General features: G+C 46.1%; 3 protein-coding genes across 10 annotated transcripts; 1 reads left to right on the forward strand and 2 right to left on the reverse strand.

The window, feature by feature from the left end:
• Positions 1–5,287: 5,287 nt before the first annotated feature.
• PNRC2 (proline rich nuclear receptor coactivator 2) lies at positions 5,288–9,173 on the forward strand. Of its 3 annotated transcripts, none has more exons than XM_039733561.1 (3): positions 5,288–5,445; positions 6,286–6,490; positions 6,974–9,173. In XM_039733561.1, the coding sequence occupies exon 3, from the start codon at positions 6,992–6,994 to the stop codon at positions 7,412–7,414; it is 423 nt and encodes a 140-aa protein (XP_039589495.1). In that variant the 5' UTR covers positions 5,288–5,445; positions 6,286–6,490; positions 6,974–6,991; the 3' UTR covers positions 7,415–9,173. The 3 variants fall into 3 exon arrangements, with proteins under 3 accessions (XP_039589495.1, XP_039589496.1, XP_039589497.1); XM_039733562.1 differs by having other exon boundaries at positions 5,296–5,445; positions 6,289–6,490; XM_039733563.1 differs by lacking the exon at positions 5,288–5,445 and adding an exon at positions 5,659–5,827.
• A 237-nt stretch (positions 9,174–9,410) lies between these two features.
• Positions 9,411–19,525, reverse strand: SRSF10 (serine and arginine rich splicing factor 10). Of its 6 annotated transcripts, none has more exons than XM_039733557.1 (7): positions 19,286–19,516; positions 17,503–17,607; positions 15,757–15,860; positions 14,237–14,399; positions 13,895–13,948; positions 13,620–13,721; positions 9,411–10,605 (listed from the first exon to the last, which is right to left on the reverse strand). In XM_039733557.1, exons 1-7 carry the CDS (start codon positions 19,348–19,350, stop codon positions 10,587–10,589), a joined length of 612 nt encoding a protein of 203 aa, XP_039589491.1. In that variant the 5' UTR covers positions 19,351–19,516; the 3' UTR covers positions 9,411–10,586. The 6 variants fall into 6 exon arrangements, with proteins under 6 accessions (XP_039589491.1, XP_039589494.1, XP_039589493.1 ...); XM_039733560.1 differs by lacking the exon at positions 19,286–19,516 and adding an exon at positions 16,635–17,034 and having other exon boundaries at positions 15,757–15,878; positions 17,436–17,573; XM_039733559.1 differs by lacking the exon at positions 13,620–13,721 and having other exon boundaries at positions 13,895–13,945; positions 19,286–19,512.
• A 3,658-nt stretch (positions 19,526–23,183) lies between these two features.
• LOC120513899 (fatty acid-binding protein, liver) lies at positions 23,184–25,313 on the reverse strand. The gene is made up of 4 exons (XM_039733747.1): positions 25,191–25,313; positions 23,940–24,112; positions 23,568–23,657; positions 23,184–23,296 (listed from the first exon to the last, which is right to left on the reverse strand). The coding sequence occupies exons 1-4, from the start codon at positions 25,255–25,257 to the stop codon at positions 23,246–23,248; spliced, it is 381 nt and encodes a 126-aa protein (XP_039589681.1). The 5' UTR covers positions 25,258–25,313; the 3' UTR covers positions 23,184–23,245.
• Positions 25,314–25,765: the final 452 nt, after the last annotated feature.

The raw sequence follows: 25,765 nt of genomic DNA on the forward strand, positions 1-25,765 counted from the left end.
GGGGGACAGGCAAGCTGGCCCCAGATCCCAAAGGAACTGGCCACATTGTAGTTGGATGTAACATACAGGCTGTAGTGGGGAGCCCTGGAAGCGAAGCAAAGATGTGATCCTCAGCCCTTGGGTGCTCCTTACCTCGCCCTGCCACCCACAGGGCCACCCCACAGCCCCATCCCAGCACCAGCACCTCGCTTCTGCAGCTGGGAACTCAACTTTCCCTCCTGCTGGATCCCAGTCCCTCATTCGGTGGCATCACGAGCGGTGATGCCAAAGCGTCCTCTCCAAATTTGCCTTTGCCTCCTGCCCCTTGCGCTCAGGGGTTTGGCAGCAGCCGCCGGAGCTCGGCGGTGCTCGGCTGCCCTCTCCAGGGGAAAGCCTGAGGAGGAGGCAGAGCCGATCCCAGTCCCTCATTCGGTGGCACCACGAGCGGTCACACCCCGTCCTCTCCAAGTCCCGCTTTGCCTCCTGCCCCTTGCGCTCAGGGGTTTGGCAGCAGCCGCCGGAGCTCGGCGGTGCTCGGCTGCCCTCTCCAGGGGAAAGCCTGAGGAGGAGGCAGAGCCGGGAGCTCAGCGCTTCCTCCTGGCCCCCGGCCGGGAAAAGGGGGGTCCCTGGCTCTGCAGGGACTGCCCGACCCTTCCGGGCTGGGAGAGCGTCTGGACACCACTGACGATGAGCGGCATCACTGTGGTGTGAGCACAGGAGATGGTGGGTTCTCAGCTCTGTCTCAAACAATAATTCTTCCATTTCTGTTTCCAGGAACTGAGAAATTTGCAGGAGCAGGTACAAGATTGTAAAGAGCAGGAGAAAAACAGAAAGATTCTTTATGCTGGTCCTGAGTTCCAACAGCAGCATCCAATCCCAAATTATTCCCTTCTCTGACACAGCTTCCCATCCAGCAGCATCCTATGAAATACAGACACAAGTTTCCTCTGTCTGCAGGGAGAACTGTTGTGTCACAGGAATGTGTGTTATAGGAAAGAAATATTATGGCAGCACAGTTAGAAGCTTTTAATTTGACTCTGATTTATAGCAAAAATTGTCCTCCAAACTAAAGGAAAACCATGAGAGCTGACTCCTGTAATGTAAAGGATTTTTGCTGGAATAACCCTGCTTTGGGAACACCCCACACCCAGGGGTGAAGCAATGCTGAGGAAAGGGACTGGTATTGCTCAGGAGTGGTGTTCTGTCTGCAGAGCAGAGTGAAGAGCCCTGGGGCTGTGCTGGGACACTCAGACACCAGCCCCTGCTGGAAGGGTGTCTGTGCTGTGCGGGCACAGGGACTGCTCCTCTTCCTCTGACTCTTGTGTTTGCTGGCTGAATTTGGAAACGGGGTGGTGCAGATGGGGCTGAGGGCCGGGCACTGCTCACCTTGACAAGGTGTGACTCAGAGAGCCACGGTGAGTGACTCTTTACTGCACTCATAGAGAAAACACTCAGAAAAAACCCCAGCTGTACTGCTGTGTCCAGCACAGCTCCTGAGCAAACAGGGCTTGGCTGAGGGATTCTCCTGTGCCCTGGCCTGCGGCACAAACACCTCTCTGCTGCCCTTGTGGAGGGAAGGGTTCAGGTAGAACTGTTTTCCTGCTGCTAGGACGTGAAGCAGGCATATTGATTTACAGATTTCCACGGGCTGAAGGTTCCTGCAGGGCCCTGTGACTCAGAGCCGCTGTGGGTTTGAACGCGGAGCTGTTGAGGCAGAAAACAGGGTGTGACTCGGCCGTCGTGCCTGGATGTGTTTGTTCTCCAGAGTGGGAAAAGCTGTCAGCTGGGACAAAGCCGCTTCAGACCCCCCAGGCTCGGGGTCTGGCTAAGTGCTGTGTCGGTGTCTGGTGTGGTTTTACTCCTGGTGCTGCTTGCTGGGTGCTGTGCACACCCACACACACCAGTGCAGTGCTGGATGTGATCTCACACTCGAGCTCCAGCAGTGCAGAGGAGGGAACTTGTGTTCTGGAGCTGATCTAACTCAGGTGCTGGTGGACACCAACTGAATTCATGTCTAAAGCTTATATCAATATACTTACAAGGAGATTTAAGTGATAAAAATGTGTGGTTTTATCACATTGTTTGGGTTCTTGAGCCTCTTCTCTGTTTACCCTGCAGAGGTTCAAATGTCTGCTCAGTTCCTGTAGCTCACTGCTGTGAATATCCTGAGCTTTATTTAATGAACACGGGTCCTCTGCCAGGCAGAATAAAGGATACTCTAAACATTACTGTACACCCGGTGCTTTCATGCAGGTTTTAAAGAAAACACAAACTCGCACATTTCCCTCATGAGGAAACTTAGATTAACAATCTGGTTAATGTTTGGCTCAGGTGGAAACGTCTAACGAGTTTCAAGTGTGTCACGGGGCTCTTGGAGCCACACAAAGTAAACATCTTGCGTTTACTGAAAGTCACCCACTGCCGGAAACTCGTCACTGTGGAATAAAACTGGGGCAATGGTTCACTGCTGATTTAACAAATGAGTCATCCGTGCTGCAGACTTCCTGCAGCATCCACGCTCAGCAGCTCCACTGAAACACCCGGGCAGGAGCGTGTGTGTGCTGAGATCCAGCTCAGCCACAGCTGGGAGCATCTTAATTTGGGGCTAATGAAGCTCTGGAGGCTTTGTCTTCACTGGGACCTGCTGGTTGTGGCAGTGCCAGCACAGATGGAGCTGCTTCCCTGGGCTGGATTAATGTTTGCTCTGAGAGGGAGTGGAGGTGCTGAGTGAAAAATAAAGGTGGCTGGGGAAAGCTCTGAGGTGCTGTCACCGTGGCAGCAGAAGCGTGGTGGGGAGCTGAGCAGGATCTGGGGAACACAGCTCCCTGGGAACACGAGGGAAGCTGGGATTTATCGCAGCCATCTTTGGAGTACCTGGAGGAAGTGGAATAATCCAGACAGAGCAGACACTTGCACAACAGAAAGCTGCTGTCCCTGCTGTGTGCAGGTCACGAGAGGGTGCAGTGCAGGTCACTGAGTGTGTCCCCACGTGGCACAGCAGGGTGGGCTTGGGAGCTCTGTGTGTGAGGGCTCTGCCTCTGGGGCTGCAGCACATCAGGGTGAGCACAGCACCGTCCTGGAGGCAGATAAAATATCCCAGTCTGCCCGTGAGTAACTGAGGGTGACGCAGTGTCACATGCTGAGGAGTCACAAATGTCACATCGAGACCTCTGAAAAGGAGGAGGGTTTAAAACTCAGCATTTGAAGGAGTGAAGTAGCTCCTGTTGAAGGAATCTCGGGTGGTGATGAGAAAGGGCTGAGACAGATCCTCAGCATTCAGTCTGTGCTGTGTCTTCAGGCTGCAGCAGGAACTCGAGTGCTTCTGTCTGTTGTGGTTCCCACAGCTCAGGGAACATCTCCTTTCCTTCCACTCCAGGGAGGAAACAGCCAGGGTTCTTCAGCTGAAGAGTGAAACACAGAATTTTGCAAGCTGGACTTTGTGGTGTTTGGGGTATTTTTCCTTTTGATTTAAAAAATACCCCCGTGTTCCTGCTTGGCCTCCAAATGACTGGATTTGTTTCAGTGGAACAGTTCCTGCACAAACTCAGGAATGGCTTATCACTGACACTCCCTGCTCCCCCAGGCTCAGTGTGTCAGCCTGACCCCAAAACCAGCTCTGGAAGACAAGATGTTTCTTTAATTATCTCAAAGATAGCGAGGACAAACAGCCAGACCTTGTGTCATCCTTGTTCTGAACTGAAAAGTACACGCTGTTGTGCTGCCCAGACAAGAGCAGAACATTTGCAGCCTGCAAAATGCTGTTTCCTAATCCCACTGACACGTCCTGGCCTGAGAACATCCACACGCTGGGGTGAGATTGTGTTTTAGCAGAAATAAACACGCCAGAGATAGAAACAAAGCAAAATTCTGCAGATGTGCATTGTAGGAGAGTTGTTAATTAATGAGTGGAATTTCCAGGCTTACAGCAGATATTGTTGTCTTCCATCTAAAGACAAAAAAAGCTGCTACAAGGACCTCAGCCATTACTTTGTGCCAAGAAATCCAAAGCAAAGGGAGGAAAACAAATTAATTTCAGCTGGCTTTGTGCTAACATACAATAAATAATAGGAACAAAGGTCTGGGCTTGGGTATGTCAACATATCTTGTGTATTAAAATATATGCTGGCTTTTTAAACAACTGCACGATAAATACAAACTTCTATTTAGAGTCTTTACCTTGACTTGGGTTGGGTCACAGCCCTGTAACATCAGGTCAGTAAGGAAACAGTTTTGTTTTGGGGATAAAGCAGGAATTTTTCCCTTCTGTAACTAAAAATGCAGGGTCACTCAATGAAACCAGGGTCTTCAAAATAAAAACTCTGAATGTTCATTTGTTGTTTTAAAGTACTGGCCTGACTTGGTGGGGCTGGAACTGGACTCGTTCTTCTCCATTTTCTTTGAAACTTCCTTTTTTCAGCCGTTAATGTGGTGCACAGTGCTAGACTGGCCTCTCAGTGGTGGCCAGGGAACACTCTCTCGTGTGCAAATTTCTTATGTACACCTAATTTTTAATCATCCTACACATGGCAAAGGCCAAACCTCGTGGGTTTTTTCTTCGAAACGATCCTTTGAGGCAAAATACGAGAATGTGAATATAAACACAAACTGCAGTCACTGCCGGGGTCTCTGCATACCCACAGCGCTGTTTTAAACCTGGGGAGTATCTTCCCTGTCTTTTGAGCTGAAACACCCCTCTACGTCGCTTTCAATACTTTAAATTTAAACATTAAATATTGTAACTAAATGCAGGCTGGGGCATGGGTACATCAAACCCGAGACCATCCATTTGGCATCAGAACGCTGCGGCCACCTCCGGGAGGTGGATTTTACTCTTTGTTCGCTGAATCCCTTCTCTCGACGCCCCTCGCTCGCACAGCCGGGTGTTTTGTGCTTTTCTCCTTTTTTTTTTTTTTTTTTTGTTAATTATTTCACCTCTTTGAAGCCCCCAGCGGCAGCTGGCGGGGGCGTTCCCCACCATGTTTGTTGTGCTAATCCGCGGGCGGGGCGCGGCTGGCAGCGTGTCCGGGGGGTTGTGGCGAGGGGCCGGGGGTGCCGCGGGCGGTGCCCGGTGGCGGGGCCGGCCCGGGCGGGACAAAGAGCGGCGACCGCTCCCGCGCTGCCCTTCGTGAGGGGATTCAAATGGCGGCCCCGCCCGCCCGCGCGCCGCCGCCGCTCTGCCCCGCGCCCGCCTGGCAACAGGCGGGGCTTGGCTCCCATTGGCGGAGCGCGAGAGCGCCGCGCTCCCATTGGCTGCGGCCGCGCGGCCCCGCGGAGGGGGGAGGAAGGAGAAGGTGTTAAACGGCGCAGGACGCGGCCGCCATTTTGTGAGGGAGAGTGCGGGGCAGTGCGGAGCGGGCTCTGGGGGCGGGGGTCGGACGGTGACGGCGGAGCAGCGCGGGGTCGGTTCCCGGAGGGCCGTGTGTGTGTGTGTCCGTGCTTGTGGGCGAGCGGAGCGGACAGAAGTCGGTAAGGGCGGAGCGGTGCGGGAAGGGCCGGGCGCGGCCGCCGCCATGTTGTGCTCCGTTGTTGGGGAAGGGGGACGGGGGGTCCCGGCTGCCCTCAGCTGTCGGGGAGAGAAGGGAGAAAGTTCGGAGGCGAAGAAGCTCCGGTCAGCGGGAGCAGAGGGCAGCAGGGCCGGGGCCGGTGACGTTATCTCGGCTTCTGGTTTCAGTCCAAACAGGCGGAAGCTGGAAGTGGAGATGGGCGGCTCCGCTGGAGCTCTGGGAGGGATGGGCAGGGGGCTGCTGCGGCTGGACAGTGACAGGGGCTGAACGGACTCGAGCGCGTCAAGATTAAAATCTCAGAGATCCCAGGAAAAGACAAGCCATGAGCAAACCAGGAAGTTAGTGTAAGAGTTATTAAGGAATTACTTTGCTAACGAAGGGTAAAGAAAGAGCTGACAGATGACAAATGGAGCTCTGTGATGGCTGGGGAAGGGTTTGGGCACTGTAGGCAGTTCCTGTATTGGTCCCCGTTCCCAAAGTATTTTCCATTGTACTTTATTTTTTCCCTACTGAAACAAAAGGGACAAAGTCCTTGATTGTTAAAATGCTTTATAAGACAAAGCATGAGCAAAATGTTACTTGGGATATGCTAAGTGTGGTGGTGAACTTTATGTGAGTAGAGAAAGACAAAGCTGTGTCTTTTTGGGTGGGGTTTTGGGGTTTTGTTTGTAGCATGTTGTTGTCTTTAACATATAAACAGACACAGCAGACTCTGAATTATTTCCGCTTGCCCTTCTTTCCACCCCAAAATGAAACAGTTGTTTCCATAATCTGAATTGAAATTTCTTTTTCGTTTCTGCAGCAGGACTTCTCCCTTGGAGCTTCTGTGCCGAGAATCCGATGTTGGGCTCGGCTCCCTGGCTGAAGACAGCACATCAGCCCATGAAAACTTCTATTCCCAGCCAAAGGAAGGAGTCCAGCACAAGGCAGCACCTCTTCTTTCAGGCTTGGAAGCAAGAAAGGGGGCAGGAGTTGGAGAGTGTGGAATCGGAGAAGACCACTGAGAGGTAAATGGAGGTGGGAGAGGGGAAATAAATACTGCAGGAGAGCCAGCAGGGAAGTGCTGAGTGTGCTGTGCTGGAGTCTGGGCATGGGCTTTGGGAATTCCATGAAATCTGCTCCACGTGAGGCACTCTCCAGTTCATTTTGAGTTTATCAGAGCAATTCTTACACTTACCAGGAAGTCTGGGCAGTGGCTTTATCAGTGCAAACTTTGCCCAATCTTTAGGTGCTACCAGGCTGAATTTAAATGTCTCCAGCACTCAATAATATTGACAGATTAAATCTGACTCTCCTTTTTCTGAGAAAGGTTTTGTCAGTGCCATTCCTCCTGTTAGACCTTTTCTCAGGACAGAGGTGGTATGTTTAGAGTGAGTTTTGTTTAGGTTGATTTTTGTCCCTTTGCTTGAAATTTAAACATTCTCTGAAATACTTTCTTAAAAAATAAAAAAAAAGTAACAAAGACTTATCCTGACTCCTTTTGTTTTTAGGTGACATTTAAGTTGAAGATGGGCGGTGGAGAAAGATACAACATTCCCGTTCCCCAGTCTAGAAACACCACCAAGAACCATCAGCAACTTAAAAACAGGCAGAAGAGCAAAGACCCCAACTCTCAGATGAAAACCTACGTGAAGAAGGAAAGAGGCCACGGCTGCAGCTCCTCTCCTGGTGCATGGCAGGCCATGCAGAAAGGGGGGAAGAACAACGTTCACTTCCCCAAGAACCCCAACTGGAACCCTGCTCTGTCCAATCACAACCTGTTGTTCACCCCTCAGAGCAACCAGAACTATGCTGGAGCCAAGTTCAGCGAGCCACCCTCCCCAAGTGTTCTGCCTAAGCCACCAAGCCACTGGGTACCTGTTTCTTTTAAACCTTCTGATAAGGAAATAATGACATTTCAGCTCAAAACCTTACTGAAAGTCCAGGCCTGAGGTGTGACTGGTGTGATTTCAGAAGCAATTTCGACGGTCAGGGTTTCAGATTTGAGCATTGCTATTCCAAACTCCAGGTGTGCCAGGACCAGGTGTTCTTGCTGCATGTAGTTAGTCACTTGGAGAGGGGTGAAAGTTTACATTCCCCTCATCTTTTACCTCAAAAGTTCAGTGCTGTGTTCACCTCACTGTGAAATAGATATTTTCTTGTAAATCAATCAAATCCTGAGCAGTCACCATTTACTGTATTTTAAGAATAAATGGGACTGTGTGCCAAAATTGGAATTGTGGCTTTGAATTGTTAGAAAACCACCTTTTACCTAACTTAATGCAGCATGAACTGAAAACAAAAACGCACTGAGAACTTTAGTCAGGTTATTTGCTGCTTTTCAGGCTGGTGTGAGATTTGCTGAGCACTCTGCAGAGCAGAAACCTCCACCTGGGCACACAGGGAGGCACAGCTGATTCCCTCCCTGCCCTGTGAGCTTTAGTGGCACTCCTGCAGAGGTGGGTGAGCGTTTCAAGCCCGGACTCCCAGCTGGAATGTTCTGGAAGAACTCCTCGGGCAGACCCAGCTGTGCTTCCCAGGAATCTCCAAGAGTGCCAGCTAAAGACCTTGCATTGCCAGGTGACTGCCAAAAAAGCTCCCCCAAATGCTTTGTGTGCCCACGGCACTGAGGAGTTCTAAACCACATTTTTGTATCAGTTTTTATAAAAAAAAAAAGGTGGAGTAGTTCCTTAGTTTGGTCTTAAATTGGTTCCCCTGTAACAATTAATAGTTTGGGGCAGGTGTTAGATGTTCTCACAGGGAAGACAGAGCCATGTAAATACATGTAAAACATTGTAGCATATGTAAATTTCTGCTGGGCTTTCCTGCACAGAAGTATTTTTAGTACAAAACTGCTGAATGTAAGATGACCATGTTGAGTACGTGGCCTGGTTTAAAAAAAATGATATTTTGTTTTAAAAAAAAATTAACAAAAAAAAAAAGACATTTGTGGCTGTGCCCTTGCACTTCACATGCAATGAATATGCACATTGTATTTGGTTCTAATCTCATTTTTTGAAGTAAAATCAGTGCAAAAAATGCTTATTTAGATTTTTTTAAATTAAAGAAAAAAAATTTAAAAAAAAAAAAAAAGCTGCTGGAGTTTCAGATCCGAGATCCTCCTGTTGTGAATGTGTAGGAGAGGAGTGTGTTCAGTGATGAAAAAACACTGAAATGTTCCAAATCAAGTGTTTCACAAGAGTTGCAAATGCCTGGGTTCAGGTGCTTGGTAAATTGAAGGATTGTAATCATTCTGTGTTTCTGAAATGCATCAATGCTCTGTAAAACAACATTTTGTCCCATCTTTGCTCAAACCCCTGGGCAGAGGGTCAGGGCAGGTGGCTCCTGTGCTGTCCCCCTCCAGCTGATCCTGCTGCAGGGGGACACCAGGAGCAGCCAGGCTGCTTTCAAAAGACAAGGATTACAAAAAAAAAGTGCTTTAATTTGAACAGGCCTTTTGCAGCTTGTGAAATGTTTGGAGGTGTCGTTCTGTACATTCCAAATGCAGTGGCAGCTGAGCTGAATGTTTACAAAATTATTGCTCTAAATCACATGGAATTGGCAGTCTCTAAACTTGTGTTGTGACCTGGACCTTCACCAGAGTCTGTATCCCAGTTAATTATCTATTCTCCACTTCAAATTGTCAAGTACTGATGATGTTTGTACAAATTGGAAACAAAACATTTAAATAAACTTTTTTTTTTACCCCCTAAAAGTATCTCTTTGTTTTCAGATGGAAATGGAAAAGTGGGATGACCTCCTGTTGGCAGTTCCCTTCTGGAGGGAGGTTTCTTTAGCTGCAGCATTCTCCTTCATGCCTTTCCAGTGGTTAGGGAACACAGGGCTGGAGAATTAACACTAATTAATGTTCCTGACAAAACCAAAAGCTTGGGGCTCCGTCTCCCACACACTACAGCTGGATTAATTAAGTCAGAAGGTGCTCTCGAGTTATAGTCAAAACTTGTACATTTTATTCCCAATTCACAGGGTTATTTGCACAGATGGAACACAAAACTCAGGAAGAAAGGATGGGGGTGAATAAAAACATCAGCATCTCCGATCAAACACACTACAGGGTACAGAGTCTTCCCTTCCTACAATAGTCTCAGCAGCAAGAGCATCTTTAGACAAATATTATAGCAATGGGCTACAGACTTTTTTAAGCAAGTTACAAGATAAATGGAGAAAACCAGCAATTCTTAATGGGCGATCATGGCCTAGAAATGTGTCAATTTTATCCCTCTGTAGGTCAGAACGTTCATCTGCCCGTCCCTGGCACGGCCCCAGCAGCAGTGCCCCTCTCTGAGCACAGCCCAGCTGGCACCAGACTCAGCAGGCAGCAAAAAAAGCTCTGTCCAAGCAGAGAGCTCCAAACAACATTAAAACCAAAAGATTCCACTTGGAGTAAAACCATGATACTGTACATTAAACATCTTGATAAGACATAGAAAGGATAACATTGAGCTTCCAGAGACCAGTCTATCAGAGTCCCTAATTAAACACCCAGCTACTTAAGCACTAAATTGAAGATTTTTAATTACCAGTTGGGTGCATGGACTTTAGGTGAAAAAGAAGTTCCAATAGAGCCTTCTATGACTGCTGACACCAATCGATTCGCTGCAGATATTTTGGAGCACAGCCATGAATTTCAGCAGAGGTTTGTTTTTACACACTACTTCAATTCTACAAATTTTGCAGGAATGACAAAATCTAGATTTACCACAGAAAAACGTAATTCCCACCGTTCTTGAGACTCCAAAAGAAAGAGATCTAGACATGATCTTTTGTAGCCTGCAAAGTTCTTGCATTCCAGCTGTGCATAACCTGCAGGAAGCTTGCACAAGACAGGCTCCTGCTTTTTTTAGGGCAGGACTGGGATACCTGCATCAAGGAAGGGAGATGTTATCTAGATGGGCTGTGGCTTGATTTGCATGAATGCATAAACATTCCCTGCCCTTTTGGCCACATCCTGCTAACTCGTCCCCAACTGAAAGGCCCACAGAACAGCTTCTTCACAATTTTTCCATGGGAGCAAGAACTAGGACAACATCTTTATTCATGCACTCTTGAAACATCGTGGGTTTGTGTTCGGCTTTTCTGGCTTGTTCATATACACAAGTCAAGTCAAAGTTTAGTCCTACCTCTGGGAGAGAAAGAAAGAACCATCAGAACTGGCAGACACTACATTATACTTGCAATGATCTGGCTTTTCAAACAAAAATTAAACGGTGCTATACATAAATGCTGAGGCACACAATATAAGGACATGCTGACACAACAGTTACGGAACAGTTACTGTTACTCTGCCTGGACACGGAGATTTCTCCTCCCTCCTCCCACCCTTGCAGCTCCAGTTCCAAGCACAGCAACCCCTGCAGGCCTGGCAGGCACGGCCACGCTCTCCCCAGCACTCAGTCACCAGGACCCCTCTCAAGCAGCAGTTAGTCATGTAGACTATATTTATATACATAAATAAATCTGAAAAGAGTGGGGGTCTCTGCTGCTAGAAGCAGAATTAATCACAGCTCGACTCATAAAGGATGACAGTGGGTTTATGAAAGCAATTCTGTGCTTTACAGAGGATTTTTGTCTTTCAGGGCAGAACCTTCTGCTGGGCACACACCAGTGCCAGGAGGCAGCTCCATCCCTGCTGCCACCTCCCACAGAACCACTGCTGGCACCAGTTTGGTTATGGCAATTACAAATTGTTATGGTGATACTGTAATTTTGCTTCTGTATGAACCTTCAGTCATTGCTTTTAAGTAGTTTCATAACTTGGCTAATAATATCTGAATCATAACCTATGGGGCAAGTCCATCCAGCAATAATGAAAGTTAATGGCAAAGAAAATTCAATATGTTAGAGTACAACTTATGCTTAGTGTTCTCAGTTTGTCTTGTACCCCTTCAAAAATGTGAAGTGACATTTATTCAGACACTAAATGAAAAATTCCTGCCTTTACTGAAATACCATAGTAAGGATTTCACTCCATAAGGGATGCATAGCTCTACTCCTAACCATGCTCTGGAGTCAAATTCTAATGCTACAATAATTCCAGTGGATCAGTATTTCCTTCATTTTTTTATTACAGCATGTTTGCTAAATTTACAGCAAGCAGAAAATAAGCTGGGTCTTTAGTTATTTTGATCAAAACATCGATGTTTTAAAGGTAGTACACAATATTTGTTAAAAAGAACATATAAAAATACCTTTTTAGAAGCCTCTATAAGAAAGGAAATACAAAGTTTAATCCCACAACTTTCCTCTGCTAGAGCTGCACGCTACTGCTACAGTTTTTAAATAGACTTTTTGCTGTTTTTAAACTATACATCCAGGAAAGTCTACAAAATTAAAGGAACGTGCATATAAATGATTGCATAGCAGAACATGAACATTAACTGCAAACAGTAAAGAAAAAGTCAGAAATACTATTAAATGTACAAAGGTTCTAGGATAACTCCTAAGCACGTTCCACTGCCGAGATCCCAAAGCCATCTTTAAAGGCCCTGCTGGAACACTAACCCAAACCCTAAAACATTTCTCTGAAAAGGAACTTTTGGAAATCAATGTCTTTATATGCTTCAGACATCAGACAGTGAGGAACACTTAAGTGTTTGATGGTGGCTTTTGAAAGTAAGTAGAAAAAAAAAACAATGCCAAAAGCCATTTCCATAACAAAGGAACTTGCCTTCTAGAGAAATACCGGTAGGAGTACACACTGGGTTTGTTATTTTTCACGTTCAATTTTCTAAATATACTGTATTAGTGATAAACTACATAACTAGAGATGCAGCTCTTGTTCATATCCAACTTCAAACATTTGTTCTGAAGGAAAATGAAATCTTGTAGCCAAACCACTATCCATTCTGAGGAAGGAGTGATTCAGACTTGCTTGACCAACTGCTTTTTTGCTGTGTAAAAAGCAAGCAAGCCTGGTAACCCAGGGAGATGGCTACAGTTTGATACCTATGAATACACCAACTAACCACAGGAGTCATTGGCATAAAAGTTTAGTTCTTATATACTGTACACACACAACTCGAAACGATCTACTTGTATCTAACAGCAGCAAAACTAAGCAACTTTAAGGTTAACTGCTCACTAAAATTGAGAATAGATACAAAAAACTGCATAAAATGTACACACAACCTAATATTTAGTTGCTCTGCCGTTTGCTGAAATCTGAATTTAGGTTTTCCATTGCAAGGTGGGTTTTCCCCTCACATCCAGCAGCAGCAGCCAGGGCAGAGGCAGTGAAGCCTCCATCCCGAGGGGTCACAACACTGCACAGGCTCTGAGCAGCTCCAAGAGCAGCTCTCTGCCCATGGCGTGCATGCAAGGTTAGTACCATCTCTCCAGACAGCAGGCTAAAGAGAAATCTCCCCCATCTCCCTCCACAGAGCTCCTTGTGCCACCCTGCTGGTGCTGGTGGGCACGGAGAACACTGAAACCTGCCCTGGAGCCATGGAAACAAACTGCCAGGCTGATTTCCCAGCAGCCAGTGTTGCACTACAGCTGTCCAGTTTTCCTTTTCCTCACAAAGTTTACAGAGTTGAAGAACCAGTTAAACAGCTGGTTTAGCTGCCCAGCACAAACTGGTACCAATTTCTCTATGGGTGTGACATTTGTAAAAGGACAATGTTGCAAGTTACGATCAACCAAGTCATCACCAAATATCTAAGCATTAAAAATGCAAATCTTTACAAAAATATACATAGAGACACCACAACCAAATCAGTAGCTGCCCATGACATTTAACCAAGTGGACAAACTCTCTCCCTCTCCCTCTCTCTCTCTGTGGCTTCTCAACACTGTTTTAATTTCAACCATTGTCGGCTACAGGGAAAACTGACAAAGAAAATATTTTTTAGCACTGTTGCAACATCATATTCCTGATAATTTAAGTAAACTGAACTGTGTGTAAATGAATCTTACATGCCTAAACCAACATGGATACACTGTTAGTGGCCACTGGACTTGGGACTAGTCCAAGACCTCGATCTGGATTTTGACCTAGATCTAGAATGTGATCTTGACTGTGATTTGGATCTAGCTGGTTCTTTTTTTCTCGACTCCTTCTCATATCTTGAGCTGGACTTATAGTGTGTTTTAGAATCTGTTTTAGAGGTGCCTCTAGATTTGGTGTGAGATGCAGACCTAGACCGTGATTTAGCCTTCATTTCTTTCTTGGGCTGTGACTTGGATCGTGATCTTGAATTGGACTTAGATCTTGAAAAAGATCGATTGCGGTGTTTGAACCTATCAGAATAAAGGGGAGAGAGGAGATTTGAATGTAAAAACACTATTCTCACACATCTAGCACATTAAAAATTGTTTACCGTTTTTGCAGGAGAAACTTTTTTTTAAACCTATAGTTAAAGGAATACAGTGATCTAGCTTGCAATTGAAAGGGTGTAAAAAGTGGTTTTTACCTATCATTGTCCGAATGGCTTCTGCTACGACGAGGTCTTCCAGTAGGTCTACTGCTAAAAAGGTACATCAGAAAAAGTAAACGGTGACAGATACCTACGTCAACGTACAAACACTTAACACATTCTACTTTCAAGCTGTGCATTTCTTTTAGTTATTCTCCAAAGCAGCACAGAACCCTTTCATTCACTATTCCTGATCAGACGCAGCATGCAAGGTACGCAACTCCCAGCGGTTACTCCCACGACAGAAAAAAAAAGATTATTGCAAACTGAAACAATTAAACAGTGGGCGTGGTGTGTCTGTGCCGTGCAGCTGAGGCCAGCCCCACACACTACACTTACTTTCTGGGACTATAGGATCTTCTATAGCTGTAATCAAAGGAGCGACTCCTGGACCGCCTGCGCTCGTAGCTGCGACTCCTGGAGCGCCTGTATCTGTCATAGTCATCGTAACGAGAAGAACTGTACAGGTTTCTCCCTTCCTTGGCTTTCATTTGGTTTGGTGCTGTAAAAATAGCAATATTGCAGGTGAAGATGATGCCCTACTTTTTCCCCTCAAGGTTTAAGCCATGCATTTGGTGTTGAGCAGAAAGGTTCATTTGTGATTTGATGTTTATGAAGGGACAGGGAGAGGCTGCTCTGTGCCATTTGTTTTGTGCTGCTTGAGCCACTGGACACACACTAATGCAGCCTTGGGGGCACTGTAAATCTGGAAAGCAAAACAAACAAAAAAACCCCTCAAAACCAGTCAGAAAGGACTAATGCTCCATAAAACCAGAACACAGAGCTGGCCAAGGTGATTTCAGGCCAGCTGGAAACTGGTACAGCAGGTCAGAGCCATGACTGACACATTCTGACATTCCTGAATTTACCCAGTGAGTGAAAGCTAATGAAACACTTTCTCCTGACTGCACAGCACCATCATCACACCTGATCCACAGCTGTCTTTAATGATTAAAGGCCCAGCTTATCCAAAGGCTTTGGTGGATGCCACACAAAGGGAAGTATGATTCCAAAAGGAACCCCTAGTGAAACAATTCACTTTCACTCTGCAGCTTAGTTATTAAAGTAATTAACAATGAATGAACCTATTAGTCTTCCACTGTATTTCCTCTAAGCACCATAGCTATCCTTCCTTTGTATCAAATTCAAACCTAAAGACCATGCTCTAAGTATTTTAAGCACATTGTAACAAACATCCTCTGTACTAAACTGCTTCAAATTTTAAATTTTTAGTGCTGCTTACAATACACTAAGGTGGATTCAGTTAATTTTGCCCAGAAACTCGTTAGAAACCCCAATGTTTATACACACGGCAGAAAGTTGTCCTTTGGAGTGAAGAATTTCCCTTGACTCCATTAGAGTTAATTGTGAGGACCTGAGGGAGAACTGGACTGTTGTTTCTCTGAGAGCTGTGACTAAAGACCTTTGAGGTCTTTTTATTCCCAGGCATCACATGAGTATTAGAGTCCTGGTTTAGACCAACAGGGCTGGGCCAGGTTTTACAAATCTGTATGTCCCTGCAACACAAACAACAGATTTAAAACATCTACATTCTCTTTACACTTATCTGTTCAGAAAATACAACTTCTGCTCCACCTTGAATTGAGATAACTTGAAACTGACTTTTATCCTGAAGCCAAATGAAAATGAAGACATCACCTCAATCCTACAGAGCTGCACGGAAAGCTCCAAAGAATGACTGTGTGCTGTACTTATCCATTTGTAATTAAACGAGTCATTAACAGTCAGGGGATGAAAGGCAGGGCACCCATGTGCTATTTACACACAATAAGAACACATCACAACAATTGGCAGCACGTGCAGGGTGCTCAACCCAGGTGAGATAAATCAGCACTTACTCTTGCGGTCCCCCTGTGCAAACTGGATTTCTATTTGCCGACCACAAATCCACTTCCGATCCAAGTTGTGGAGAGCATCTTCTGCATCACGGACATCTTCAAATGTGGCCAGTGTTAAGGTACTTGGCAATTTGAGCAGTTTAACACATTTGGTATTTAAAACAAAAATTTGCAAGTTATTTTCTCATTTTACAGCCACGTTTTAAGTCTTTTTTGTCATGCTACTCTACACACTAGTGTTTTTTTTAAATTAACCACCAGCTATCTGAGAAGTCCTGTTATAAAATTCAAATCTTGTAATATGACCATGAATTTATCCATCAGCAAGCACTTGCTATGTGATACTCTTAATTTTTTTTCTTCTCCCACTTGTACTTATGCAAAGAAAACAAAGGTACCCTTTCAAAACACACTTGTTAATGGTCATTTAGTTCTCTCCACTACATTGAGGTTATTAAAATTAAGCCCTAGTTCTTAAGTTATGTTGGGCATACCAACAGTAAATATTAACTTTGGAATTGGAATAAAGCTCTCCTTTTTGTTTTCAACAACTGATTTTAGGTTTAAGTGATGTCAGGTCACAGCCCTGTGTGCAGAGTGTCCCCAGTGTGAGAGAGAGCAGACACTGGGAGCCCTGCACTGCCACCCAGGGCCGAGGTACAGTGACAGACATTTGTTTAATGCTGGAATTTACACCCCTAATTCCAGCTCGTGGGACCCAGAACAATGAGCTGCCTTTCCCCTCCAGGCTGCTCATTCCTCAGCAGGAGAGAAACTTCCATTTCATTCAGACCACAGTTACAGTAGCACTCCCAAGAGAAATATTACAGGTTTTGTCAATGGACTAAACCAGAATAATTCATCAAATTACTGCTTACATGACAGACAGAAGAAAAACTGTTATTCTGTAGGATACATCAGGTATGACTCCTTTAATCTTGGCCACCATTCAACTTCATCTTGACCTTTAACTCTTTAAGTGCTTGTCAGAAGGACTTGTCATGAGATGCTTGGCCAAAAATGACAGATGGCTTTATCTTTAACTTTGAAAAACAACCTTTTCCCCCTTTTGTAGATAAAGCGAAGCTTTGTCTCCCATTATGGCTTGTCCTTCTTCCAGCTTTTCTTTATTTTTTCTTTTCCCAAACTCTCCCTTCTCTTCAAGCCTGATCCTTAAGAGGTCTTTGGCTTGTCTACTTGCCTTAATTGTTGAACTCTACTCTAAAGGTTCTTTCATGCTTTCTCTTTGGGGTCGCCATTACTGTACAGCTTTACATTCTGAGGCAACAACAGAGGACAGCAAATTAGGGGACAATATTAAAGAAAGAAGTTCACCTCATTTTTTACACAATCTGATTTTGATCAAGTGATTCCAGTTTCAATTGGTTAAATTAACAATGAATAGCAGCCACATTTTGCTAAGCACAACTTTACTTACACACCAGTAATAAAAACGTGCTAGACAATTTTGAGTCAGTGACAAATTTTCATTTAAATCATATAATATTAATTTCAGTGACATAAGCAAGCTTTTGTATTACTGGACTTAAGTTTTGCAAAAAAAAGCAAAGAACAATTGAGAGAAGTTAATCTTCAAAAATAACGAAACACCATGACATAATTAAGACACTTATGAATACAACACAAAAGTAAACCGCTTTTTCATTTAGATTGGTTACCTCTTACACAAACTTGAATCTCAAACTCCAACACCCCTCACTAATGAGCCATCTGAAGAAAGGATATTGAACATAGGCAAATCCTCGGGGACGGCGGGTGTAGAAGTCGAGAGGAACGTAAACATCAACTATGGGCCCATACCGACCGAACTCCCGGCGCAAGTCTTCGGACCTGCAACACCAAACACTGCTATGGCTGTGGCACCCCCCAGAAGGAACCAAACAGGCAGAAAATCAAATCTACAGTTCATATCTGCACCCCTGGTTTGGGGAAGCATTTGGTGGAGGAGGAAAGTAGCATTTCTGGGGGGAAAAGGGTTTGGGCAGGTCCCTGCTGGCAGCACACGGAGCTGTTCTGGAACACTCAGGTCTCAGGATGCTCAAGCACACCCTGGCAGTCTGAAACCAGCCTTCAGCACGGCCCCAAAATACAAATGTACACTGAGAAGTGATGCAGAGCAGTTCATCCAATGCAGAAAGTGAAAGGAAGGATTGTTAAATGATCGTTGTTGTTATTCAAGTACCTCGACAGTGATTTTGCAACACACAAACATCAATTACGAGATCCAAATAAACATTCTGAGACCAAACCAGTCACCCAAACTCATTTCCATAGAATAATCAATACTCACAACCACATCAAACAGAACAGATCTCAGCGAGCAGCCACTCATGCCCTCGGGATAGTTTTTCCAAAGAGTTGGCTTTAGAGAGCTGAGACAAAACTGCTCAGCTGCAGCCAGCCCTGCAACAACAGCCCCTCCTCAGCAGAGGCTTCTTATTCACATCAGCTCCTCACATTTCATTTGAGGACAAAAACCTGCATGGGATTGATGCAGTACCATGTTTAGGTGGTGTGTGAGAGTTACTACTGGTCTTTAGTATTATTTCCTTTCTCTTGCACCAGTTGGGAAATAAATCTCCACAGGCAGTGCTGGCAGAAGGGAACTGCCACCAGCATGGAGATCTCACAATGAAACCACCTCCAAGAACTCTGTGCTTAAGGTGAATCCTCAGCAGGACCCACGTTACTGTAAAGAATTTGGAAGTAATCATCCTCAGCTGTTCTTAAAGTAAAATAAACTACTGGAAAACTGAACAAATTCATGGGAAAAAAAGTAAAGATTTTAATTTCATTCCATTCCATCCTGTCCACGGCATGATGTGTGAATGTTCCACAGATGATAACAAACACCAAAGGTGGTTTTGGTCACCAAATTGCCCAGGTGAAATGAGGAAAGCCAGCAGCTCACTAAAAGCATACGAGGAATAAATAAGAACCTGTGCAAGGCTCTGTTTTTGTTGTTCCAATTCCCTACGAGAAGTTCTCTCACCGCACACGTTTAGTCCTTAGGGGCTCTTATAACGGAGACCAAGCATTGCTTCCCTCGATTTCGGAGCAGAGAGACCCCGGCACACACCAACCACGGCAGAACACTCCACCTGCACCGCCAGCAGCTAACGGCACCGGCCGCGCCAGGAATTTCGGGCACAAACGCTCTGTTTCCACCCATCCAGCAGCAACGCTGCATTTCCAGAGGAGCATCCCGAAGCGCGGCGGCTGCCCAGCATCGCCCCGCTGGACGCGCCCCAAGGCGGCCGCGGGCAGTTTCACTTTGTCGCGGCCCAGCTTTGTTCCGCCTGGACGCTGTTTGGAAACGAACCCGCGTGGAGGGGCGGGCGGCGAGCAGCACCGCGAGGAAAATGGCAGGCAGGGCAGGGAGAAGGGAGAAGCGGAGGGCGGAGCGGGGCGGGCTCGCCCCCGTTCCCCGGCGGCGGGGGGACCCCCGCGCCCGCGGCCTAGCCAGCCCGCCACAGCCCGCGCGAGCCCCCGCTCCGCCCCCACTCACCGGGTGTCGTCGGCCACGTTCCGCACGAAGAGCGAGGTGTTGGGGGGCCGCAGGTAGCGGGACATGTCGGCGGCGCCGGGACGGGCGGCAGGAGGAGAGGAAGGAGGGAAAGAAGGAAGGAGGGAGGGAAGGAGCGAGCGCGGCCCGGGCGCGGCGGGAGCGGCTGAGGCGACCCTGGGGGAGCTGCACCGCCCGCCCGCGCGCCGCCTCTCGCGAGACTTCCCAGGGGCGCGCGGGGGGGGCGGGGGCTTCCGGCGAGAGCGAAACGCGGCGCCAAAACCCTGCCGGCCTTCGGCGGCGCGCATGCGCCCCGGCGCCGCGCGGGAGCTCGCGGGCCCGCCGGCGCGCGCCGCGCATGCGCAATGCTAACCCCGCGCGCTTCCCGCTGGCGGGGCCTCGCTTTTCCCGCCGAAAGGGAGGGAAGGGGGAGCGCGCGGGGCAAGATGGCGGCCGCGCCCCCGCCGTGAGGGGAGAGCGCGGCCCGGCCCTGTGCGGCCGCCTCGCAGCGCCGTGGCTGCCTCCCGTGCAGCCCACCCACACGGCCCCGGGCTGCAACGCCCTTCCTGAGGCTCAAGGGATCGCTGTGCCCTGGCCTTGCTGTTGCAAAATGCGCAGTATGTGTCAAGAAAAGATGTTCTTGGGTTTTGACGTTTTTAGGCTTTCAAGCCTGATCAGCAAGAAGGGAGATGTAAGCCCTGAAGCGGCAGCCAACGGGCTCTAAGTGTGTTGGAATAACAGATTGGTAGAACTGCCTTATTGAGTTTTAAGGCTAGACATGCTTTGATGAGCTCAGACCTAGGGGGAGGTTAACAAAGCTTGAGAAAAAAGGATGCCCGCTGATAGAGGACACAAAGAATGCAGAATTTATGGGCCATCTGGCAAGATAAGGAAGAAACTAATAAACCAAACTTAGCAACTGTGCTGAAGTGATCTCCAACTGGGTAAAACGTAATTTTATGTTTTACATCTGCAGGGGCAGGTCATGACCACCAACCCACAGACCACTGACCCAAAAGGAGAGAAAGACTGAGAACAGCACTAATTAGCATGAGAAACAACAGAATAATTAACCAACAGAAGATAGAATACTAATTCAGAACTACATGACTTGTAGCCAAGGCACACTAATTCCTTTGTTTGCTAAAATGTGTAAATAGTAATAAATTTTGATCGCTGGTGTGCTCAATTTGTGGAATCCCACAGGGCCCCAGACGTGCAACACTGAAATAAATGACCAGCGTCTCTCTGGAGTGTGTAACTATTGTTGCACATGCAGTAATTAATGCAATTTTTGTGGAGAGCACTGTTGCACACAGCCCTGCTGAGCCCCAGGAGTTTTCACCAGGCTGTTTGCACAGGACCAGCCCTTTCCATTCAAGCTGTTTGTGTGATGAAAACAACACTGCTGGTGGGTGGAGAGATTATTTCTTACCACGCTCATGTGTGACTCACATAAAGGTGGATAAAAGGCACATCTGACCCCACAGTCACAGGGTTTGGTGAAGAGTTCAGTGAAAAGTATCTGCATTTTCATGTGAGGGATTTTCAGCAAACTCCTGCAGGGACAGAAAGACTTGGAGTCTGCCACCAGTGTATTTTCATCTTTATTTTTAATATTCATGAATGAAAACTGGTGGGAGGACATTGCTGTTCATATCTTGGCAATCTCTCACTAAGAAGTGCCTGAATTTTACAGGTTTTGAATGGCAGATGATTCAAGTTTGAATGGCAGATGAAGTTCGGTTATTAACACAGGAGATGTGCAGACATCTACACTTCCAAAAGAAAGGAATTTATGTGGTTGTATGTTCAGGATCTGTGTGCAGGACTCAACAGAGAAGGGATGGGGATCTCTGACCAGGTTTTTTGCATTTTAATATTTACAGTTAACACTTTTCTGTATGCAAGCAGCAGGTCGAGCCGTTACCTTGTGCAATATAAACACAGATCTGCTCACACAAATCATTAAAAGAACCTAAAAATCAAGCCAAGAACGCACATCAGAGACTGGAATTGTGGTGGGAGTGCTTGGCACAGAGCAAAAAAGAAAAAAAATTTACAGACATTCTGAAAACAATTAATTTACCAAAGAGTGGACTTTGATGGATAGAAATCCATGCTGCCAGGATTACCTTGTCAGAGCTTGTCAGATTGGGAACCAAAACTTTGAACAAGATCCAAGTTTGATTATAAATACTCCAGTGGAGTCCTTCACAGAAAAATGCACTTGTTTTTGTGGAACAGTGAATCCAGAGCTGCCATCCCTGCCTGTTATGCCATCTAGGAATGCTAATTCCTTTGGGCCATGGGACACAGATCTCAGTCTGATCAAAATCCTTCAGGTTTGGCTGCTTCCCATAAGGACCTGCACTGAATATTCCACCCAAATCTGGGGTGTCTTGTGGCAGAAGGACATTGCCAGAAGGATGGGAAAGATTGGCACCATTGCTGGAGAAATGAAATCATTGCAGTTGTGAAGAAAGCCAGGTGAAGTGTTCTTTTAATTTTTTTAGACTTTTAGCCATTAGAATGATTTAGCATGAGTTGAAGTTCTAAATTAGGTTAGTGTGCTTTTAGTGTTAGTATCTCCAGCAATCATTTTATAACGGGTTGGAAATGAGTCATGAAGGATCTCTGCCTTGGTTTAGAAATAAACCTGAAGGGTCTTGCCTGTTCCATCCTCCGGTTTGCAGGCACAGCCTTTGCTCCTTGCAGACCTGCAGCAGCCTGTGAATTTCCTGCTGGAAAGCCACAGCGTGTGTTTGGTTTCAGGGTGTGTTTGCATCCCAGAGATGAGGGTGCTGACTTCTTGGGTGGCTTTTTGCAGCCCCAGTGCTTTAAAGCACCCTCCTCCTCCTCCCTGAGTTTTACCAGCCCCGATTTCTGTGCTGCTGATCTTATTTCTGTGTAACTCACATGGAATTTAATTCTGGCTGCAGGACGGTGCTTGGCATTGGAGCTGCCTGGGAAGCAGAGTGAGCACAATGATCCTTTATGCCAGCCAAACTCCCCCTGAGAGCAGCCTTAGCCCACAGTAAGAATACACTTCCCAAATTGCTTGTGTCACATTGGGTTGTTAATAAAACACAACCTCTCCCCTCACAAACTGCTCTTCTGGCATGGGGAGGTGGAGACCCAGCGTCTTCACTGGGGTAAAACCTCCCCATGGGGATTTTAAATGGCATTATCAGTCCAGCAGCTTTGTTCATGGAGGGCTTGCACCTAAAACAGTGACTGAAATGATGAAATGGGGCTGCTGGTACAATAACAGGATCTACCCAGCAGAGGAATGGTTCTGGGCACAGCTCCTGTGTGTTTTATACTTCATAGAGGCACAGGGTCTGAACAAAGTCTGGTTTACTTGAGCTTCACAGACTTGGGCCGTGACAAGACACTTGGAGTTCATTGCAAATTGGAAGAATGTTTAATTCTCTTTGCTCTTGTTGATTGTATTTCTGTGTAATTCAGTTTAAGAACAGCCATCCCTATTGTTAATGACTGGTGAGTGCTCCACAGCTTTTAAAATATTGCTGTTTCTGTTGCTGGGCCATGTGGTACAGATCAGCTCAACAAATGCCTGATTGTTCTCTGTTGGCCAGGTCCTAGAGAACGGGTTTGGTTAAACACCAACCTTCAGCAGAACTAGAGCTGAGTGTGCTCAGCCTGGGGGGAAGAAATCAAGGAGCATTTCTGTAGCTTTTGGCTGCTCCCAAGGATTATTGTGGTCAACTGGAACAATGTGATTTCTGTCCAGGTTGGGTTGTCTGGGAGGCAGATTTCTGCCACTCTGAGGACAGGGGGAAAACACAGTCCTGTAACAGGGGGAAGTGCTGTGAGAAAGGAGAGCAGAAACCATAATGATTTCCTGTACTGTTGTTCAGATAAAACAAAGATCACACCTTGTGGAAAGTGCACTTTATTTCAGGTATGTAAAGGTGTCACAGAGGAGGGGATCTGTCTTCAGACTTTCTTGCCTCTTCTGACAAGTGTTACTCCACCATATGTTATAGTCTGTGGGAGACAAATACACATTTTTGTAGCTAAGTGGCAGAAGTGTCTGTAATTCATGCATAAATCCATCCTAGTGCACAAGAAAATACAATCACAGCACCTGTCTGTAAATATATGTACAACATTTGCATGAAAGAAAATCTGGAGTTGGTTGTGCTCCTTGGAGCAGTCTTTATCCACAGGGACACTTTGTAGACACTATGAGCTAATCAACATTTTTTCCTTCATCATTTTTCTGCAAGTGCCTTTATTTTCACTTATTTGCACTTACCTCCACCATTTCATTTCCTTTAACTTCCTGCTCGTGAGAGAATTTATCTGATTTGCACACCAGCTTCCCGTTGACCAAGTTCACAGTGCACTGTTGGAACATTTAAAAAACGTTTTTTAAAAAATAGATTTTGGAATTCAATTCCAGTAAGTAGAGGATTAATAAATAGGAAATAAATTACACAGATGTTTCATAATGACAGCTGCTCATTTAAACTGGAGAGCACAGCATCTGAATAGGAGTTTTAGGAACATTTCTGTTTGTTAAAGTGATAGAAATATTTGCAAATGGAAACGGTACAAACAAATTCCACTCACACACAAGCTGAGGTTTAGGGATAAATAAAGATATGCTGTTCTTGGGATGCTTTACCTTCAGCTTCCTGCCATCCATGGTGGTGATGTCAGCCTCTTTGCCGATTGTAAACGAGTTGGTTACAGATTTGTTGGGTGTTTTGGATGTCACAACAAAGTCGTTGCCTTTTTGTTGTATTTCAACAACAGGCTTAATATCTTTGGCCATTTTGATGGTGTCATCTGGCAACCCTGCAAAAATAGGAAAAACAGGATTTTTGTTACAAAAATAGCAAATTCTTTTCTCCAACAAAGGCACAAAAGATCCAAACCAGTACTGGGAGGTGATGTTCGAGTTAAAAGACAATCCTGTTTTGGATTCCTCTCTTCCCTAGGGGTTTTTGGTTCTATTCCTTCTGGTCTGGTTAGGTTTTGGTGTGATATTTGGTGATGTCAGGTTATGCAGTTTCTTTTCCCAAGGGCTGGCCGCGGGGTGATGATGTTCCATGAACAGGACCACATGTGCATTGCTTTATTTTCCCAGGGAGATGGGACTTGGGGGATTATCTGTCCAGTCAGAGCTGGGACATTGGGAATAGCTCAAACTCCCTTTTTGGGTGTCCCTGGCGTGGTTTGAAGGTGTCATTGTCACCAGGAGAGGGATTGGTTCTGTCACGCTGTCAGAGCAGGCTTTTCAACTTTTCAGCTGGAACTGGACCTTACTCTCCTGAATATCTCGTATTTACTCTTAAAAACCCCAACGGGAGAGTTTTGTTGGCAAAGGTAAGTGCATATTTATTGGTGTAGCACCACCTAATCCTCCCAGATTAGACCTGCTAATCACTCAGAGATTACTGACATTATCACACTTGATAAGCACTGACAGGTTACTGACCACTTTTCACACGTGCTAATTATTCAGATTACTGACAGCATTTGTGCTGCAGAAAAGGCTTCTCTACCAATAATTGAATAAATCATTGATGGCTTGTTTCTAGTTATATGTGTTTCTAAAATCACAAGTAATCAACACAACAACTCTTCTTCCTTTAGGAGCTCATCTAACATTCAGACAGGGGTTTGGGGGTTACCTGTAACCTTTCTCCATCGATTTATACAACTGTCAGCTCCTTTTCTCGTCCAGATTAGGTCAGATTTAACCAGTTTGTCCCAGCAGGAAAAGGACAAAACCCGTGGAATTCTTTCCACGTCCAGATTAGGTCAGATTTAACCAAGCAGGGCAGTTTGTCCCAGCAGGAAAAGGACAAAACCCGTGGAATGCAGCAGTAAGAGCTGCCTGCCAGTGATTGGAGCAGGAGCAGGCACTTACCCAGAGCCTTGAGGAAGGGCTCGAGGTTCTCCTGAGCGTAGATCTGCCAGGTGCCAGCAAACGCCATCGTGGGACACAGCGAGGGCTCCCCCTGCCCCCGGGGATGCTATTTATGGAGCCAGAGAGGCCAGCCCCAATTGCCAGAGGGCTAATTATTAACTGGGGAACAGCAATCATTAATCAGTTATTTGTTCTCAATGATCATAACCTGTCGTTCATGCTGCTCTCACCTTGAGGGTTGGGATGCTGTGTTTGTTGTGGGTTGCTGACCTCGGGTGATTGTCCATCCTTGTTGGAAAGTGTTGCAGTGCAGCTTCATTTGTTTGCTTTTTGTCCACAACTTCTGTGTTTAACACATTTTCTGTGTCTTGAGTAGAACTCTTCAGATAAAGTTCTAGTACCTCAAGTGATTGGTACTGTACAGCAGGAACTTCCTAATTACAACAATGTTCTCTGCTGTGGGCACTTGAACCTTAAATGCTGGATAAAGAAGGAATAAAATAATTCTATTTCTTTCAAAATTATGGGCCTCCCATTGCTCGAGGACAGGCAAAATCATGTTGGAGTGGGACATG

The sequence above is a fragment of the Passer montanus genome, unplaced genomic scaffold, assembly GCF_014805655.1.
Source record: "Passer montanus isolate IOZ18808 unplaced genomic scaffold, ASM1480565v1 scaffold89, whole genome shotgun sequence".
In the NCBI taxonomy this organism is placed as follows: Eukaryota; Metazoa; Chordata; class Aves; order Passeriformes; family Passeridae; genus Passer; species Passer montanus.

Bases quoted from the DNA above. Each gene is read 5' to 3' on its own strand.
- SRSF10 (XM_039733555.1), bottom strand. From the start codon at position 19,350: ATGTCCCGCTACCTGCGGCCCCCCAACACCTCGCTCTTCGTGCGGAAC. The intron at 15,861-17,502 runs ATATCCTTTCTT...AACACTGGCCAC, and splicing joins CGAGGATTTGCCTATGTTCA to ATTTGAAGATGTCCGTGATG. The intron at 14,400-15,756 runs GTAAGTGCTGAT...CTATTTTTACAG, and splicing joins TGCACAGGGGGACCGCAAGA to CACCAAACCAAATGAAAGCC.
- PNRC2 (XM_039733561.1), top strand. From the start codon at position 6,992: ATGGGCGGTGGAGAAAGATACAACATTCCCGTTCCCCAGTCTAGAAAC.
- LOC120513899 (XM_039733747.1), bottom strand. From the start codon at position 25,257: ATGGCGTTTGCTGGCACCTGGCAGATCTACGCTCAGGAGAACCTCGAG. The intron at 24,113-25,190 runs GTAAGTGCCTGC...CTATTTTTGCAG, and splicing joins GCCCTTCCTCAAGGCTCTGG to GGTTGCCAGATGACACCATC. The intron at 23,297-23,567 runs GTAAGTGCAAAT...TGTCTCCCACAG, and splicing joins AAGGAAATGAAATGGTGGAG to ACTATAACATATGGTGGAGT.